Source organism: Aulostomus chinensis, chromosome 18 (assembly GCF_037954235.1).
Source record: "Aulostomus chinensis isolate RoL2024-O1b breed Wild chromosome 18, RoL_Achi_v1.0, whole genome shotgun sequence".
Taxonomy (NCBI): Eukaryota; Metazoa; Chordata; class Actinopteri; order Syngnathiformes; family Aulostomidae; genus Aulostomus; species Aulostomus chinensis.
Window position 1 is genome coordinate 13,915,970 of NC_141337.1, and position 19,589 is coordinate 13,935,558.

General features: G+C 42.1%; 1 protein-coding gene across 1 annotated transcript; it reads left to right on the plus strand.

The window, feature by feature from the left end:
- Nucleotides 1–799: 799 nt before the first annotated feature.
- On the plus strand, nucleotides 800–19,537 carry slc17a7a (solute carrier family 17 member 7a). The gene is made up of 13 exons (XM_086185164.1): nucleotides 800–940; nucleotides 11,530–11,782; nucleotides 11,940–12,058; nucleotides 12,685–12,799; nucleotides 12,895–12,982; nucleotides 13,158–13,244; nucleotides 13,873–14,015; nucleotides 14,099–14,248; nucleotides 14,647–14,779; nucleotides 15,936–16,046; nucleotides 16,443–16,570; nucleotides 16,653–16,722; nucleotides 16,801–19,537. Exons 1-13 carry the CDS (start codon nucleotides 879–881, stop codon nucleotides 17,100–17,102), a joined length of 1,761 nt encoding a protein of 586 aa, XP_086041290.1. The 5' UTR covers nucleotides 800–878; the 3' UTR covers nucleotides 17,103–19,537.
- The last annotated feature ends 52 nt before the right edge of the window (nucleotides 19,538–19,589 follow it).

Here is a 19,589-nt window from a genome sequence, read left to right on the forward strand (position 1 = left end):
TGAAATGTCTGACATCTAATAGAATTTGAAGCCTGATGAATCTTTTCTTTTGGCAGGGGGACCGGCTCCCTTGATTCTTTGTCTTTGCAATATCATCGCTCAAATGGAGCAATTATTGTTGCGGCTTCTAGTAAAGTTTACTTCAAAAACAAATTATATATATATATGTGTGTATATATATATATATATATATATATATATATATATATATATATATATATATATATATATAAATATAATTTTTTTAATGTAGGTTACCACTTTTCTTCGTGTGCCAGCGGAAAATAAATTTATGACCTAACATTTCATGTGGTATGAATATTTGATTCTATTTTTACAAATGATTTTTTTTTAAAAACGCAAGAATTGCAATAAAGTGATTCAAAATTCTTGTAAAACTGCAGTATAACTGTAACTGGCACCCAAATACTGTGGTAATACTGATTGGGAAGATAAGAGGATATTCATTACAACAGTAATGTGATTACTTTGAGGTGCGCTTGAATTTAAGATGCACTAACCCACGGTCACTACCTGTATCCCCTCCTTATTATTGGATACTAATCGGACCGCCAGGCTTGTTGGTGCACGTGTTTATGCCTCTTATATCAAAGGAACTGGTTTGGTCCCGGTGAGTCTCCCAGTGCGCTGTGCTGGTGCGGTGTTCTCTGTGGAGCAGCTCCTGCCTGAAAGGAGTTCGTAGAAGGGGAAAATATTTGTTGTTGCGGTTTATATTGAACCGATGCGCCCCGCACCTCTCTGGGAGGGAGGAGAGGGAGGAGAGGGAGGGCGCGAGCGGTGTGCGCGTTCAGGAGAGGAGGAGGAGGAGGAGGGCGCGCGGGATAACGGCACACCGGCCGGGTCAAGGAGCTGCAAGGATGGAGATCCGACCAGACAGGTTCAAGGCGGTGGCAGGCAAAACTTTGGGGAAAATTCACAGGTACCACACTTCTTCTGAATACTCCTCCTCTGACTTTCACTCGTTCTCAGTTTTTTTTTTTTTTTTTTGAAACTGTCGTTTTATTATGCGGGACATCGTGACGCTGCGGGTTCCACACCCCTCTCTCCTGAACAGAACAAGCCAAGAAAAAAGTTTGTTCCTTGTTGACTTTAAACGTCCGATCCAAGCCGCAAACACCAAGCAGGGAAGATGTAGAGAGGCGCAAAAATGCCGCAAGCTCGGCGCAACGCGCAGCTCAGTGAAAACTGATGAGTGTGACTGAAAGTGTATGAAATACTGCTGCTGGAGGAGAAGATGATTATCTGTCACATCAAGGATTTTTTTTCCTCTTATGTTGTTTATATGAAAAAAAAAACTTATTCCGGCAAAAGAAAAGTTTTTATTTGGAGTTATCTTGTAGATGAAAAGCCCTGTGAACACATTTTCCAGTTTGATATTTAGCAATCACAGTTGGAGTTTCCGGAGTTTATTTTCCTGTTTGTTTGGTTTCGTGAGAGTGGATTGAGTATATTGATGTTCCAGAAGACAGAAACTGTGGTTACATAATGTTTCCGTGCATTATCACGACACGACCTGTCTGGAGGAGAAATCTATCTATCTGTCTATCTATCTATCTATCTCTCTCTCTCTCTCTCTCTCTCTCTATCTATCTATCTATCTGTCTATCTATCTATCTATCTGTCTATCTATCTATCTATCATCTATCTCTATTGCTCTCTCTCTATCTATCTATCTATTTATCTATCTCTCTGTCTCTCTCTATCTATCTATCTATCTATCTCTGTCTCTCTCTATCTATCTATCATCTATCTCTATTGCTCTCTCTATCTATCTATCTCTCTCTCTCTATCTATCTATCTCTCTATCTATCTATCTCTCTATCTATCTATCTATCTCTCTCTCTATCTATCTATCATCTATCTCTATTGCTCTCTCTCTCTCTCTATCTATCTATCTATCTTACTCTTTTTTTCTGATGTTTAACTGTGAGATCTCCAGTTTTTTATATGCATATCACGTTACTATAACAAACTTTTAAAAGACAGATCCAGTGACATCTTTGTGTAGTTGATACAATTTTTTCAAAAAAAACAACAACTACATGATTTTTGATATCAATGGATCTGGGGTTTTTTCACCTTTACAACCTTCATATCAATAACAAGAAGCAGGTCTCTGAGCCGAAGATTGATAGTTCAGTCAAATTTCTTACCGGTGTGCTGACAATATTTCAGCAAAATGAGAGATTAAAGTCACGGACAGAAGCTCATGCAATAACCATTGCTTTAAGCTTTCGCTCTCTCAGGATTTGAGGTAGCAACCAAACGTATAAATCCCGTCCTGAAATAGCCTGTTTTTCAGTCCAGCTGTCGAGCCACGCAAATCCCTAAACTCTCCCCTCCCACCCACACCATCCCAGCCTATGTCACTTCCTCCAGCCGCTCCCTCCTCCATCCATCCATCCATCCATCCATCCACTGAAACACCAGCATAAGATCTCCCAGATTAACAGACATGCAAATTTAAGGCATTTTTCTCACTTACTGGTCAAAAGTGCATGAGAGATCTGATGTATCAGTTTAGTTTTAGTGGCCGTTTCTTCAGTTTAGCTGCTAAACTCTCACTGTGAGTGGTGTTTCGTCAGGAAACCGGAATATTGCGTTCCAATGGATGCGCTCTGAGACACACATCTGCGTGCCGGTGTGAAAATATGGCATTTTGTTCAGCAGGCAACCCCTGCGCTACGCGAGTGTGCAATCTCACCAGCAAACAGACAAAAACGAGATCCCTCCTGATGAAAGCAGCCAGAAGTTCATCTATTATTTAAAGATTTTCTCCATCAGAAGGCAGCTCCTGTTTCTATATTAAACTCCCCTAGGTAAGCATAAACTTCACCACTGTAAGGTCAAGTGCACTCTGCATCTCTCCTGCCAGCGTTCGCTCTACCAACATTTTTTCATCAATGACTAAACATCATCCATTCATCTTCCAGTGCAGAGGAACGACTACAGTAAAATCACGCACGCTATCAACTCATTACCATTTCAACTGCATGTAAAAATGAAAAGCACCCTGTGGATATTTTACATCCCATTAATATTTCTCAAATAGTTTTATCAAAGAAACTCCTTTGCCGCTGGTCTGCATCTGCAGGCTTGCGTGGCTCCACAGGCAGAGCTCAGTTTTCCGTCCGCACCAGGCGACGCACGATACAAACAGGTTATCCATTTTTAATCCATTTTACTTGCAGTGGAGTGCGACATTTTCATTTACTCTGCAGTGCTTTGGAAAGTGGCTTGAATAAAATAGTTACGTAATGATGGAGTGAAGAAAGTAGTTGATGTTTTCTAATATTTCGGATGTGATGAGCCGCAAGACGAAGACGAAAAAAGACATTTTAATCACAGTATTTTTTATCGAGCATTTATACCCGGCTTTTTGGTTACATTACCACTTTAGATGCACCCCCAAAACGGTGGTATAAACGCGCATGTGAAATTTATGGTCCACCTCCAGTCTCAAATGCGTTGATCCTCTTGTTCGCACAGAATGTTCGAGCTTCGCTGTGTAGAATGATGGCGGCGTAGACACTAGAAGGTTTTCATCAGCGAAATCGTAACTGTTCTCCACGCTCAGTGAAAATCTGATTCTAAGAGCAGGAGTTGTGACATCATAATTATTTTGAAAGCTGCTCCTGATCCAAAATTCAGTATAAATCAGTGTAATGTGGAACACTGATGCTTCCAGGTCAAAAATAGGGGGAATGGACTTGGAGTGGACTGGAGGGGAATGTTGGGATTGACAGTTACCCTTGTCTTGTTTGAATATTACACTTTAGATCAAGAAGTGAAGAACGCCAAATACAGGATATCCAAAGCTGTTGAAATTCATTTCTGGTCAGCATCAGTTTTGCCACCATGCCACTCCCCCACCAGTCCAGGGAAAGTGATGAGTCTGGTTATTGCTGGCCGTCAAACCTAAAGAAGGCTATTCTGCTGTGAGAGTTTTGACATACATCCAAGTTGTGTTAAAAAGTAATGACATGCCTCATCTGAAGTACTTTACTGTTTTCTGTCTTCACCTCTTTGTCCTCTGCCAGTGTCTCGCTCACTCTGTCTGCTGCTTTGGGTGTGAAAGTGGCTGAATTTAGTGAATATAGTTGAAATTATACTTCCACCGAAGGATGGGTTTTGCTTTTCAAGTACTCACAAATAAGTGTCTTGAGCTCACGAAGGTACAAATACATTTTTTTCCACCGCTACATGACTTCTTTGCAACTCCAGAATGTGGAAAAAAGCCAGCCAAGTATATTTAGCTTGAAGCTAATGATACCCTGTGACCAACAAGTACATAAAAATGGCAGGTAGAATCCAAATCTTTCTCCAGCAGTATGTATGGTACTCTAAACACTTTGATTTGAGCAAAAAACAAACGGCAACACTCCTTCATCGCTCGTCGATGGAAGCACTGAGTGCAACCAAGTGGCACGTTCAATTGAAACAACTCGCCTACACTTGTCTGCACTGGTTCACTGTGACTCCACACCCGAAGTGTGCACTTGAGAGTTTATAAACAGACGTTTCTGAGTATTTTTGCAGTTGCTTGTAGCTGGAAACCTTGGGGCGCCATTAGCCTCAAGCTAAATATACGTTGCTGGCTCTTACTGTATTCTGGAGTCACCAAGAAATGCTGAAAAAAAAACCCCATCATTTTTAGGTTAAGTCAGTCATAGAGTTTAGCTTTTTTTTTAGCTTTTAAAAAAAAAAAGTGACTGCAGTTCATGCGCTGAATACATTTCTGAATATAAATACACTAAGAGAGAAGAAATGGCCACATGTGCACACGTTTATGAAAGGGTCTTCACAGATGATGAATTTATCATATCAGCTTAATCCATTAATGCTTTTTTTTTATATCTGTGATGTTTTACACATACATTAATGCTATATGTGTGTTATGGGTTTGAATAAAATAAATAAATAAATAATTGAACCCAGACACAACAGAAATAGCAAACAAACGTCTCATCAAAGCTCCTCCATACGATCATATTATGGCCCAGATAAGTGATGTGTGTGGTTGTGTTTATTCTATGTGAGTGTTTAGATAATAGAGTCTATGAGGGTCACGTGTGTGTGTGTGTGTGTGTGTGTGTGTGTGTGTGTGTGTGTGTGTGTGTGTGTGTATGTGTGTGTCCACAGGAGAGTGAGGGAGAGAGGGAAAAAGTGGTGTGACAGGATGGGGAGGAGGGTGTCTCCCTGGGTGACACAGTCCCACCGAGACCCAATCTGTTCACTTCGGGGAGAGCAAGTGAATCATGGAGGACGGGGGAGACACCACTATATTGACATGACAAAATAAATGCTGACATTTTGTTGCAACAATTCATCAAACGTCCCAACACCTGACCTACAAAAAGAGAGCAAATCAGGAGGAAATCTTTTTTTCTGTAGAAAGAAAGAAAAAGGGGCATTTACTAGTGAAACAATGCAGCACATGATGAATAATGACCAAGGCGTCTGGTGTTATATAATTTTTTTGCCGTCAACCTCCCTCGCTCACTCCATCCCGCTACATCATCCTCTTATGGGAGGATTACACAGAATGCTCTCTGAATTTGTGAATTTAATATACAGGAGAATAAAGGTCCCGGGTCACAGTCTTGTATGTATGTGTGGCGCAAATCATAGCCTGTATTGCAAAATTACATTTAAAACAATAAAAAAAAATTTAATAAAATCTTCTATCTTACAGATTCAATGCAACACAATTAAGACAAAAGTGCTAAAGAATTGTCAAAATATGAATTATGGTTTCGAGGTTTGTCAGGTATTTTCTAATAGAAAGACGGTGGGGGGGGGGGGGGCTGGTCGTAATTCAACTGGAATGCACTGTAAAAGTACAATTTGTAGATGATCTAAAGTCGTTTCTGGCTCCAGATCCATAGAAGGCAGCATTTTTCCAGAAGGAGAAGCAGAAGGAGAAGAACTGCTAACTTTTTTCACATGAACCAAAGCGTGAATCTCTATATTTACCCTCAGTGAAGAGCTTTCAGAGAGAGCTGGTTAGTTCCTTGCCAGAACTCCAGGTTCTATGAGTACAAGTGCAGCCTCCTGTTGCATCCACAATTTGTCTGTGCGATCAGTGTTTTAACAAAAACGAAAAGCAGGAATTACAGATGAGAGTAGCCGCCCCGTCTAAACGGTCAGCCCAGCTTGAACGATCGTGTAAGCCGCGGTTGTACGAACACATCTGAATACAGTGGTGGAGGCAGAAGCACTCATATGAAAGCTGCTCACTGGTGCAGGAAGCTAAAAGACTTCAGCTTCCGGGTATGAAGGGAACGCTAGTGTGCCTGATCTATGGGCTGCACAGGACAGAGCACCAGAGACTTCTCCCAGCGGAGCGTTTAACCCTCCATTAACTTGAACAAAGATTAAATACTTTAATCTTATGGCTTTGAAATGTTGTTAAACCGAAGAGATCTAATAACAGAAGTTATATTGAGTCATTTTGTGATGGTTGTGAAATCCAAGGACTTTCATCCATCATTTTACTTCTTTTGAAATCTCTGCAGGGAAAATGCAGTCCATCAGGTGACTGATGCCATAATTGTAATTACAAAGTTTGGCCACCATGTCTAGGTCGTATCGGTAGCATCACTTGGGTATCGGGAGCGGTTTCTTTCCAGTCTCTCAACCAATTTCACACAAAACCGGTCTGCTGCGAAGTCTGCGTGTTTTGCTTGCCATGAATCAGCAGCAGACCTGTTGCAGCTTTCCAAGGTCTTTCCACATGTGGTTGCTGTCCAGTATATCCAGTACCTACAGTGTCTTCGTTTCTTTCATTACCATAGAAAAACAAGGAATTCTATGGAAAAAAAAAACCATGGAATTTCTGCTTTGGCTTGGTACCAAAGGGTGGGTTCTTGATAGCGTACTTGCTGCAGTGACTCATTATTGCCTCTGGAGGAACAAACTTCCTTTAGGAGACATGATGGACTGACACTAGCTCGTAAATGTACTTACCAATTGTTTCCTTTAATAAAACAAGGATGAATTTACCTTTTTTTAGGACAGAATTGGCACAGGCAGGAGAACGTTTGGCCTACTCTGTTTAGGCACACATAGAGTTATGTGTGCTTAGATGAAGTAAATCCCAATCTGATATTTGAATGTGTTCACAGGGACTCCCATTTCAGACCAAGATGGAACAAAAGGAGGAATAATTAAGTTTGTGATAAGTGTTTGTGTTTAGTTGAACACAGAAATTATTACCATTATGAGTATTCAACCCCAGTGGGTTTGATAGGCAGGAGAATCCCTGGCAGTGGATGATGCTTGATCAGTGTGTGTTTAGTGGCCCAGCTACTAAAGATACTACCAAAAGTTGATATCAACTAATCTAAGCATTAGAATTCGGTGCAATAAAGATGTGAATTTTTTTACGAGACATTTTTACTCAGGTTGTGTGCTTTATGCTGTTTCCTTTGCTCAGCTGTTAGACCTGCTAGTAGTTAGCGAGCCTGTTACTGTTGTAAGTATGATATTTGCTGGAGAGCCTGAGGTCAGGGCCCTCCTGCCTGCTCCTGCTCGCTTGCTCATTAATTGTTTCCAGCTGAGACCAATCAGGTCCTCCCTACACTAACGAGCCAGGCTACATCCGATGAGTAAAAGCTCGCAGTATTGTGAGCCTCACACAAAACCAAGTGTCTAGGGACCTTTCATACCTCTACTCACGCATGAGGCAAGCAGCAAAGTAGTTGTGATGCTAATTTATCAAGTTGACAGAAACTGTAAAGGCAGCGCCATCTGAAAACACGGTGTTGTAGTATGTCAGGAGGAGGGATACACACACCTAAATCTCACTCTCGTGTAAAATTACCCTTCAGTGTGAGGCATCTGCAATTAACAGTACGTTTTGCTGCGGGCTAGACTCGTTAGCTGGTAGCATATGTGAAGGTGTAAGGCTGCAATCTGTCTTGAGGTCTAATGAGGAGGAGGATGCACCAACTCTGAAGCAGGCGGCTGAGCTCCACTCGGGTGGCGAGTCAGCATATTTGTTTACCAGAGACAAGAGACAGCAGTGTCAGGGAGGCCGGCTAACTTGTGAAGGAAAAATAGACCCTTTGTGTCCCATCTACTCTGATCCAAAGCTCCATGTCTCAAAGCCAGTGCACCTGCTATCATGCTCACTCTGGTTTTGTATGTCCCGTAGTGACATGATTAATGATAAAAGTCCCACTTCCAATCCCTTTTGTTTTAGTTTTATTTTCTTTCCTCTTCTTCTTCTTTTTTTTGAAGGAATCTATGTTTTCATGCGTGAAAATGAACCACACTTTTCACAGAGGTCCAATCCGATGCCAAAATTCCCCAGCTAGCTGTGTAGGCTAATCGTCCGGATAGTGGTGCTATATTAACTGTCAAATATTTCAAAATGAATAACAAATCAGCTGTACATGTTTACAACTACACAAAATGTCGCCAAATGTGAACCAGAACTTTTATATGCTGACAGCGATTTTAAGTCCATAACTTTAGTTTTCTCAAAATGTGTAAAAATTAAATCTAAATCTTCTTATACTTTAAGCTCAATGGGCACCAGAGTTGCGTGACTGCATCTTCAGACTGTCCTCCACAGAAGCACATTGCATTCACTAAAAATAAAATGTTCTAAGATCAGGATCTTGGAATTGTGAAATCCTTTGAAGTAATGTGAAGGAGTCGAATTGGGCTGTTGCTTCTTTTTTTTAATTTCTCAACATTTTACATACTGAATAATTCTTGATTAATTGTGAAAAATAATAATTTGTCGCGACCCTAATTTTGATCAACCAGTGACTGTTTGACCCGAAGCATGTGCTAACGAAGCCTTCTCATTAACTAAAAGACCGACAAACTGAATCCGTGCCCGGCTTGATCTCAGCAGTGTGACGTCACAGAAGAAGCGTGCTGAACCGCGCCTACTGCCAGTCTGTCCTTCCATATTCATTTCCGGAAGTAAATCATTTTGTAATCCTAATCTGAATGTTGTGACAGATTAAGAGAGAGAGAGAGAGAGAGAGAGAGAGAGAGAGAGAGAGGGAGTGAGAGGATGCAGTCTCTAATCTCTTACAGATTCCAGAACGTTGCTTTACCAAGTGTTATTCTGTTATCGTTGAGATTCACCTGACATGTTAAATTTTTCATGATGGAGCCAGGATGAGTTCGCTGTAATTGTTTGTGTATTTGTTCATTTATAGAGTGATTGCAGGAATATATATAATAATTATGCCATGTCTGCTGAGTGGAACTGGGGGAGGGGGTGGAGGCCGCGTGCATAAGCACCCACGATAACCACTGCAGGAGAGGCAGGCTAGCAGATAGATAGATAGTGACAGGTTATGGTGTAAAAGCTGCCGTGAATTATTCATCTCACCCAAAAACATATCAATAATGAACCAGCGTCAGAGTCCGACTCGTCTTGTGTTTTACGCGTGTGTGAATAGAGCTTGAGAGAGAGATGGATCATCTTGAATGTTTGCTTTGCAAACAGCCTCAAGTTGCGGTAAACGCTTGTTTTGGTTTTGCATGGCCTCGCCCTCTTATTTAAAAATGCAATGATACTCGTTACATGGAATAAATCTTTGTGTTGATTATTTCTGTGCATCATTCTCCAGCTCACTGACTAACTGGATCAGACCAGTGGAAGGGGCTGGCCCACGAGTGCACTTCCATGTGAACACACACACACACACACACACACACACACACACACACACACACACACACACACAAACACACATATGTTAAAACATATATAAAGCAGAAAGTGTGGCGTCATGTCTGATTTAACTATAGAAACCTGTGCAGCAGGCGTGTATCTGCTGCATGCATGCATCCGTGTGTGTGTGTGTGTGTGTGTGTGTGTGTGTGTGTGTGTGTGTGTGTGTGTGTGTGTGTGTGTGCATGTGTGTGTGTGTGCATGTTTGATAGTGGGTGGTGGTGTTGGGAATTTGGAGGCTGCAATACACAGATGGCTGCTCCCCTTACGTCTCTGTTTGACTTCTGTGGAAAATGGTGACTCTCGCCATTTGACAAACAAGGGTCTCGTGTAAACTGAGTAGAGTGACATATTTCAGGCTCCTTGGATCAGATTAGAAATCTTTGTCTACAAGTACTACAAATCTCATTTGGAGCAAGCTTGTCTGTTTTAATAAGGAAAGTATAGCATGAGTAAAACTATAGAGATTCATTGCACTTGTAGGTTATTGCATGTAAGTTGAGACAAACTGGAAACATTTTAGATGAAAGACTGACCAAAACAAAATGAAAAAGGATTGATGTGAGTGTAAAATGGAGACATTTTGCGGTAAAACATGCGAGATGTTCAGGCATAAATTCGAAATCCCCTGTCTTTTCTGCAAGTATAATTTTGAGTTAGGAAACCCAAATTAGACACAAGACATAAATCAATAGATTCACTCTATCGTCTTTGACTCGCTGTCTGAATAATTCGGCATTACAAGCAAGAGTCTGCCTCTTCAGTAAATACAACTGTGGTTGGAAGCAGTTCTGCAGACTCTCCTGTTTGTGTCTGAGCAAGCGGACATCTTGAACAACACCAGTGGGTCCCAGGTGTCCTAAAGGAGCGGATGCTGCAGAGGGGATGTGCTGGCATGGCTAACTAGCTCTGCTCCTCAACCAGTGGCAGCTTCCCCCCCGCACAAACACAGGCTGACTCAGCCGTGATGTTTGCAGCAGGCTACCATGTGTCCAGCATTTTACTCTTTCACACCCGCAGACTTCTTGTCGAACCTTCACCGCGAAACTCCCAGGGAATCCCTCTCTGAGCCTTCAGTTGGATATCAAAGACTGTCTGTTCTCTTACTCTCATCATCTCGAGGGACGCCTCTCTGCACGCATCAGTAAATTATAAATATCAACACATAAAACAAGTAGGAGTTGAACCGCTCAACACACATCCCAGTATTCAATACACATGTGAACAGCAATGTTTTGGTTCCACAGTGAGGGAAAAAAAAATGTTAAATTGTCAGACTAAGATACGCTGAGTGTGGAGTATACACGCATGCGCGCGCGCACACGCACACACACACACACACACACACACACACACACAAACACACACACAAATGGCTCATTAGCTCTGCCCTTGCTGAGAAAGTCCAGAGAAAAGTACTGCCACTTCAGCTATGATGAACCATATTTTTCATTTGTCCAGAATCCAAAACTGTCATTTTTCCAAAGACTGAGACACACTTTATACCTGGAAAATGTCTCACTATTTTCTAATGTACAATGCCTGGATCCTTGTTATGGAGTGTAGGGTTGGTTCATTCCTGCTATATCAGCTGATGGTTGCCAGTCAGCCCAGTTCAGGTGATGACCTCATTATCTCCCTCCACTCACTTTATGGGTAAACATCATTTTTAAGCTGCTTCAGATGTCTTCAGATGTCTGCTGGTCTCTACCCAGTGGGGATGTTTCCTGCTGCTGCTCCCTACCAACAAATACACCTACTTCGAACATTATTTTTTCATATAGTGGTCCTGACTCTCCTTTCAGGCTGATTGAGAAGCGGCAGCCCAATGGGGAAACTATTGAGTTATCAGCAGAGGGCCGTCCTGAGTTGGTGGAGGAGAAGGAGCTACCTGTGGTGGACTGTACTTGCTTTGGTTTGCCGAGGCGCTACATCATAGCCATCCTGTCTGGCCTGGGATTCTGCATCTCATTTGGCATCCGGTGCAACCTGGGTGTGGCTATTGTCAGCATGGTGAACGACCACACAGTCTACAAAGGCAACAAAGAAGTGCTTGTGGTGAGTAGCAGAAATCTATGATGCATATAGAGTATTTTTATGGATTGTTTTGTCTGTGTTTCATGGCAAAATGGATCTGAAAAACTCAGGTTTCTGAGCACAGCTAATCCAGGTAGTCTGCTCTGTTTTTAATTTGTTCATTCGCGTATCCATCCAGGCTGCACAGTTCACCTGGGACCCCGAGACGGTGGGGATGATCCACGGCTCCTTCTTCTGGGGCTACATTGTCACACAGATCCCGGGAGGTTTTATATGTCAAAAATTTGCAGCCAACAGGTGAATTTCTTCAGATTACACAATACTTGTACGTTATCTGGACTACTTTTAAATTGTTATTATTTCTCACTGTTAGAATTTGAATGTAGCACTCAAATTTGAAGCAGTATGAAACCACCCAATAAGATCAATGAACAAATTCATAACCAGGTCGGTTTGGTTCATATATGCATGTGCTTCAGTGATGAAGATGATGCATGATACTGGATTTTTGCCAATATCAGAAATGCTGATATTTTACTACTGAATGGCTCATATTTACCAGTACCAATATTATTGGTATAGAAACACATTTATATGACGTTTAAATTTTGTTCATAGTGAAAAACCACAAAAAAGCACAATGTAAACAAGTCAAATTTGAACGTTTATTGTCTAAAACATTGGAAGCCCTCATTGTTACTTCATCATCATGGCCATCATGGCTAATATTAATATCAGCTGTCAGACTAATACCGATATATTTAAAAATGACCCATAACTGTCCATAGTGAGGATGCGCTGATTTTATGGTGCATCCACAATAGCGCGCCATCCATTATTAGTGGATTTTATGTGTCACTTTTCCTGCCACTGCTGTTTTCAGTCTGAAGCAGCTTGTTTGTCTGTCTGCTTGTTCATCGAAGAGTGTTTGGCTTCGCCATAGTGGCCACGTCCACCCTCAACATGCTGATTCCGTCTGCCGCTCGCTGCCATTACAGCTGCGTCATACTGGTCAGGATATGTCAGGGCCTTGTTGAGGTATAGTATACATCTCTCTGTGTGTATGTGTGTTTGCGTCGACGTGTTAGTGTCCATAGTACATGTTAAAATAGTGTGTGTGCTTTGTCCTCCAGGGTGTATCATACCCAGCCTGCCATGGGATCTGGGCCAAGTGGGCTCCTCCCCTGGAGAGAAGTCGATTAGCCACAACAGCCTTTTGTGGTAAAGTTCATCCCGCTGACATGCTCCTCCTGAAATCCCAACTGAAGTTCTGTGTTTGAAAACGATTGTGAAGATGGAGATGACAGTTGCATCCTTTTGGTTACGTACATCACACTTTTTGAGTGCAGAAATGATGACACTTCCTCACTTTTATTTGTGGTTGATACTTTCTCAGGATCCTATGCAGGGGCAGTGGTGGCCATGCCTTTAGCTGGGATACTGGTGCAATACACTGGATGGCCTTCTGTATTCTATGTCTATGGTTAGTATCCCAGTAGTCACAAGTCAGAATGTTCTCATAAGCCCCGTATGACACATGCCAGACTAACTAGATCGATTGAGGGAATGTTTTATTTAGTTGCTGCACTTCATCAGTAGTTCAACTGCCCCTCAGCCTTTGGCCTGACGTAACAGACAGACAAGGAATGTGAAACTAAACATGGCTTTTATCAAGTTTCTTGTTGATGTCCTGTTGGCAGTGACAAGAAACTGCAATGGATTATGGGTAATAGAATCCTCTAAGACTTGTCATGGTTGAAGGGGGATTCTCCCAAGTGAATGAAGGCATGTTGAACAACCCATGAAACACAGCCAGTGTGTCACAGCTTTAATCCTGGCACACCTAAATGGAACAGGACCATAATTCATTGTGTTCTCAGATGGTAGATGGAAGATGGTACTTATATGAAACTTGTGCTGTTCAGAACCCGATACAGCACAAATTTGAGTAGCATCACTGAAACAGCGTTCCCTGAACCCAGAATTCCCTCCTAGCTCATTGCTAATGCTAACTAATGCACAGAGGCTGTCAACATCAGCAGCATCCTGCTACTTTCCATTCATCTTCCCCCTTTCTCACTCTTTCACTACTGTACCTTTGACTCTCCCAGGCAGCTTTGGGATATTCTGGTATTTATTCTGGATTCTGGTGTCATATGAGAGCCCAGCTGCTCATCCCACCATCACACCAGAGGAGAGGAAGTACATAGAAGATGCAATTGGAGAGTCAGCGACATTTCTCAATCCTCTCCACGTATGTTCAGACCAACATCTTAGACCTGCACGCAAGCACAACTAGCACGGATACGGCTAATTTCTTATTCTTTCCGTTGGCAGAAATTCAAAACGCCATGGCGACACTTCTTCACCTCCATGCCGGTCTATGCCATCATTGTAGCCAACTTCTGCAGGAGCTGGACTTTCTACCTGCTGCTCATCAGTCAACCGGCCTACTTTGAGGAGGTTTTTGGCTTTGAGATCAGCAAGGTGAGAAGCTGCAGACCTACTCAGGACTTAGATGATTCACTGGTTTCACTGGTCCATTACAATGGTGTAGTTTCATTCTATCTATATCTCTTGAATTAACTCATATTTCATTTAGTGTGGACGCTTTCATAATGAGAAAAAATAATGTTGCATTTACTACTTTAGTTTCATTTTTAATGATTTGTGTAACATTTTTCTGTTAAGCCTTAGATTGAGGCCGTAGCTCAAAGTCCTTCATCGCAAACATAGGACCCAGATTCTAATCGTCCCAGTTATGTTCAAAGCATTAAAAAAATAAGAAAATCTTTTCGGGGGGCAATTTTTCTTTTCAACCTATTTCCTGTTAATTGTTTCCTGAAACTGAGTCACTCCTTCACTCTCCCTTGGCCCTCTGTAAGGTGGGTATGGTGTCAGCTTTGCCCCATCTGGTGATGACCATCATCGTTCCTGTTGGAGGCCAGCTGGCGGATTACCTTAGAACCCACAACCTGATGACCACCACCAACGTCAGGAAGCTCATGAACTGTGGAGGTGAGAGCGTCAACAAGGGTTGTTGCTAAATAGATACTACTTCACACAGAAAGTTTTATTTTTAAGTACACTTCTGTAAGTGTCTTGGTATTTTTGCCTCCTTCATCATTTCTTTGAGCCTCCACAATGCAGAACGAGCCAGCCACGTGTATGTAGTTTGAAGCTTATGGGGACTGATAGCCAACATAAGCAAATCTGCCCAAAAATGCTAGTTTACAATACGGAGTTGTTATCGTTTGTTTCTTTTAGCTTAAAGCATTGGTGGATTACTGAGCGTATGTCTGGATAAAGAAGATGAGGATTATATTGGCCGATAGGCTTTAGGCTTTGAGAAGGACAATTTGAGAAAGTTTTGCTGTTGTTTTGTTGCTGTAGCTGTTCTTTAAGCTAAATAATTGTGGCTGGTTCTTTCTGGGTTCTGGAATTCCAAAGACGTAAAACAGAGTCTTTTTTTGGCACCAGACGCTGGTTTGTGTGTACTTGAAATGCAAAAAACACACTACAAGACTGTGAAAGTAGGAAAAGTACATCATATCTGCCTTCCTGCCTCAGGTAAAACACTTCTAGACGGATATGGAGTGGGCGTCTGGCTGGACATTGCAAATAAACATAACTGCTGACTGTTTTCAACCAAGTCCACTATGGGTTACATCAGATTCTGACTTAAACTATCCGCCTCAGAATTTCTATCACCCTCCTCAAGGAAGCAACCAAATATTGTGATAAACTAGACATCCGTTTGACCCTGGAGACAGACAGGAGCATGTCGGGTGTCGCTTCTCAAGGTTCATAAAAGTGAAATCCTTGCTTTCATTTACTCACTCTTAGTGAATGTAAAATAATGTTTGGAAGAGCGGCAGTGCTGAAAAGATTAGAAGTCGTGTTGCACGTGCTTTAAATGATTGTCATTGTGACGTAGTGAAGAGCAGCGACATTCAGAATTGACATCTCTTCATCACACCTTAAAAAAACAAGGTCATGCCTCCATTTCTCTCAAAGAACATCAGCAGTGTTTGAAGAGCGGCAGATATTAATAATGTAGCACGAGTCTGCCTTCGTCAGTTCTGACAACTAAAGCAGCAGAATTATGATGCACTTCCATTCATTTTTCTCACCTTTCCTCACCTCATGTTCCTGATGTATTTACATGGATCAGGTTTTGGGATGGAGGCAACGCTCCTGCTGGTGGTGGGATACTCTCACACAAAAGGGGTCGCCATTTCCTTCCTGGTTCTTGCTGTCGGCTTCAGTGGATTTGCTATATCAGGTGAGAGAAACCAACAGCAGATTGATTTAAATAAGAAAGTGTCTATTTTAACCGTTTTTAAAGGAACATGCCATTTTGGCAAGAAGATGGTGACCCCTCCCTGTGCTGTATTAGGGAGCTGAGTCCCACAGACATCAGCTAACTGCTACTTAGCTTAGCGTAATGAATTGTAGTGAATGGGCAACTTAGCATAGCTTCGTCTTGCCTGTATTTGGTACTCTCTGTATTCTGGTTGGTTCAGGGCTTTAATTTGTCCAGAAATAATTATCTTCATCCTAATTAGCAAATTTCCCTAGAAAGATGGCTTTCTCTTTAAGCTTGGCTCCATATACGCTGCATGTTAAGAAAGCTTTTATATCTACAGGGTGATGTTTGGAATTTTTTTTGTGCACTCAGGGTTTAATGTCAATCATTTGGACATCGCCCCTCGATATGCCAGCATTCTGATGGGCATCTCAAACGGAGTGGGAACATTATCTGGAATGGTGTGTCCTCTCATAGTGGGCGCCATGACCAAACACAAGGTAAAGAACTGCTTCAACATTACAGTGCTGAATAAAACTGATTATGAGTGTATGTCATGTTTATTGCCATTCATCATTTCAGACACGCGAGGAGTGGCAGTACGTCTTCCTTATAGCGTCCCTGGTTCACTACGGGGGAGTTATCTTCTATGGTATGACTGGAGTGCTGTGATACGAAAGTCTAGAAGAATCTGAATCCAGATAAATAAAGATGTATGTTTTCTCTCCAGGAATCTTTGCTTCAGGAGAAAAGCAGCCTTGGGCTGATATCGAGGACACCAGTGAGGAGAAGTGTGGCATAATCGATGAGGACGAACTGGCCAATGAGACGGAGGATCTCTACCGTGGCAGTGGCCAATATGGAGCCATGAGCCAACAGGTGGTTGGTTCAAATGGCGGAGGGGCTGGAGGAGGAGGAGCCGGGGCCGGGGCCGGATGGGTAACAGACTGGGATAAAACTGAGGAGTACGTGCAGCCTCCTGGTTACAACTCGTACATGTACAATGGAGGAGAGGAGACGAAGCTGACGTAGAAGAACTGGCATGATGCAAGACAACGAGAGACGAGAGGAAGAATGATTTTGGGATGAGATTGTAAGAGAGAGTCACTCACTGCAATACTGAATGGGCTCGCTGTGTGCTTTCGTACATGATCGACAACTGCACATACCGAAAGTACGCATCTGATTCATTCCAGTGTATGTGTGTGTGTGTGTGTGTGTGTGTGTGTGTGTGTGTGTGTGTGTGTGTGTGTGTGTGCGTGTGTGAGTGACCTTGTGTGTGTATATGTGTGTGTTTGTGTATGCATGCTAATGTTGGAGTTCTTTATGTACAAGAGCACATTCAGTATTAATTTGCAGAAGTTTAGCTCCTTTCACATCCTTCCTGTTACAGAACTTGCTGTGATTGGTCAGGAGTTCAATTTCCATGACATCATTGAGGCATACTGTGTGTGTGTGTGTGTGTGTGTGTGTGTGTGTGTGTGTGTGTGTGTGTGTGCGCGCGCGCATGTGTGTGTGTGTGTATGTCTATGTCTGTGTCTGTTTCTGTGTCTATGTGCGCAGACACACACAGGCTTTAATGCCTGTACTGCAACTCTCAAGCCACTGGCATTGTGTGTATTTAATTTTTTATGTGTAAGCTGCACAGTTGTTTTTTTCTGGGGAAGCAAGTTTAAATGTGGAGCTTTTCAAGTTCAAATGATCAAATACAAATATGTCAAAGGTGAAATCAACAGCAAAGCAAGTGTTTATGAGTGACGTTCCTAGCGGACCCTCTGGTCCTGATGTAGGTGATGCATTCTTTGAATTTTCCTTTGACGTAGCAGCGTTGTTTCGAAAGCATGCATAATTCAAATATGCTTGCATGTCTCAGAATTTAATGCTTCAAGCCCTCAGTGACTTACTTTCGAACTTGAAAATGAAATCTGTCACATCATTCTGTGTGTGTGTGTGTGAAGCTTTTATTTTGACAAGCTTCCTTGCCTATGTGTGACAATGTGAAGACACATGAAGGAGCGCAGCACTGAGCTGCATGCAGCGTCTAACTGAGTCTCACCTGAGTCGGACCTAACTAGGTCATTCCCAGCTTGGCTTATGGGTCACGAACCACATATCAAGAGTAATCATCCGACACTTTAGGCTTTTCATTTGGTGTGTGTGCTCCCATTGGAGAGCTGGAATGACAAGTAGAGTGTGATAGTAGCTGTTCCGCTGCCTAACCTGTGCAGAAGAGCAGCATCACTCCCGCCTTCCACTCCCTCTGTCTTCCTCCCTGTATTCAACAGGACGTTTTACATCTTCTCCATCTGCTTTTACCCCCCGTTGGTTTATGTCTTTAAATGTCAGTCATGTTTGATTTGATGGGTCAGAGCTTTTCAAATGTGTGTGTGTGACAGCAAGTGTGTCGTTGTGTTGGGTACAGGTGCTGAAATATTGTGCAGTGAGCATGTTTTAATGAGCACAGCAGTGCACTATCCCTCTCTTCCCTTTACACACATACACGGGGTGCTAATTTCATAAAAGCACATTCAAGTGCACCAGTGTGCAGGGGGGAATGGTGGCACACGATTTGGTATTTACATGGCTGTAGGTGTGAAGTGCACCCATGGCGCGCAGGGCGGAAAAGGGTGGGATTAGCCAGAATCTATTAAAGGGTGTGTTAAAGTTTGATCAGCTCCTCTGGATGACCTTTAGAAGCGGCGTTCTCTCCATCTTGAAGCACTGACGGAGGATCAGGATCTTCTCCTGAGAGGACACAAGCGTGCAGGAGGTGAACCGGTTTACTGCACTGTGCAACTCTTTGCACCTGCACATATGGTAGACAGCGCTAACGGACTTGGACATGAAACATGTTCATGCACACACACACACATTCTTCATTCTGCATGTAAGTCATGCTGACACAGCCATTGATTTTGAAATTTAAAGGACACTTGGAGGCGGCTCTTAATCAAATCAAGTACTGAACTTGTGGAGGTTTGAGATTAGATCTCATTTTTCTGAGAAACAAATGCTGGAATGTTTAAAAAAAAGGATTTGTCATAAATAGGTTTCATAAATTTTAAAAATGACTAAAGAAAACCAGTGTGTTTTGATTGAAATGTCTTAAAGACAAGAATGATTATTCCTGTGAAGAGGTTTCATTTTTTAAGTGTTGTATCTGTGTATTTTCAATCATGTTTATTCTTTGTCTCAGTTTACTCCAATGTCGTCCTCCTTCATGAAATGTGTGGCTACTTGGTGGGAATCCATGTAAAAAAAAAAAGAAAATAAAAAAACAAAATGATCATATTTAAACAATAAAAAAATGTGTAAATGAACAAGATATGTACATGTGAGATAACCTGGTGTATAATAAAATCTAAGTAACAGCGTAAGATGGTGTCACTGTGTCAGCACAACCGTTAGGATTTATCACCTAAACAGCATAATGATGCATTAAATTAGCAGTGAAATTATTTTAAGGCAAAGTCAGTTTTCTCTGTTTCTCCCTCTTTCTCTCGGGACAGATGGATGCAG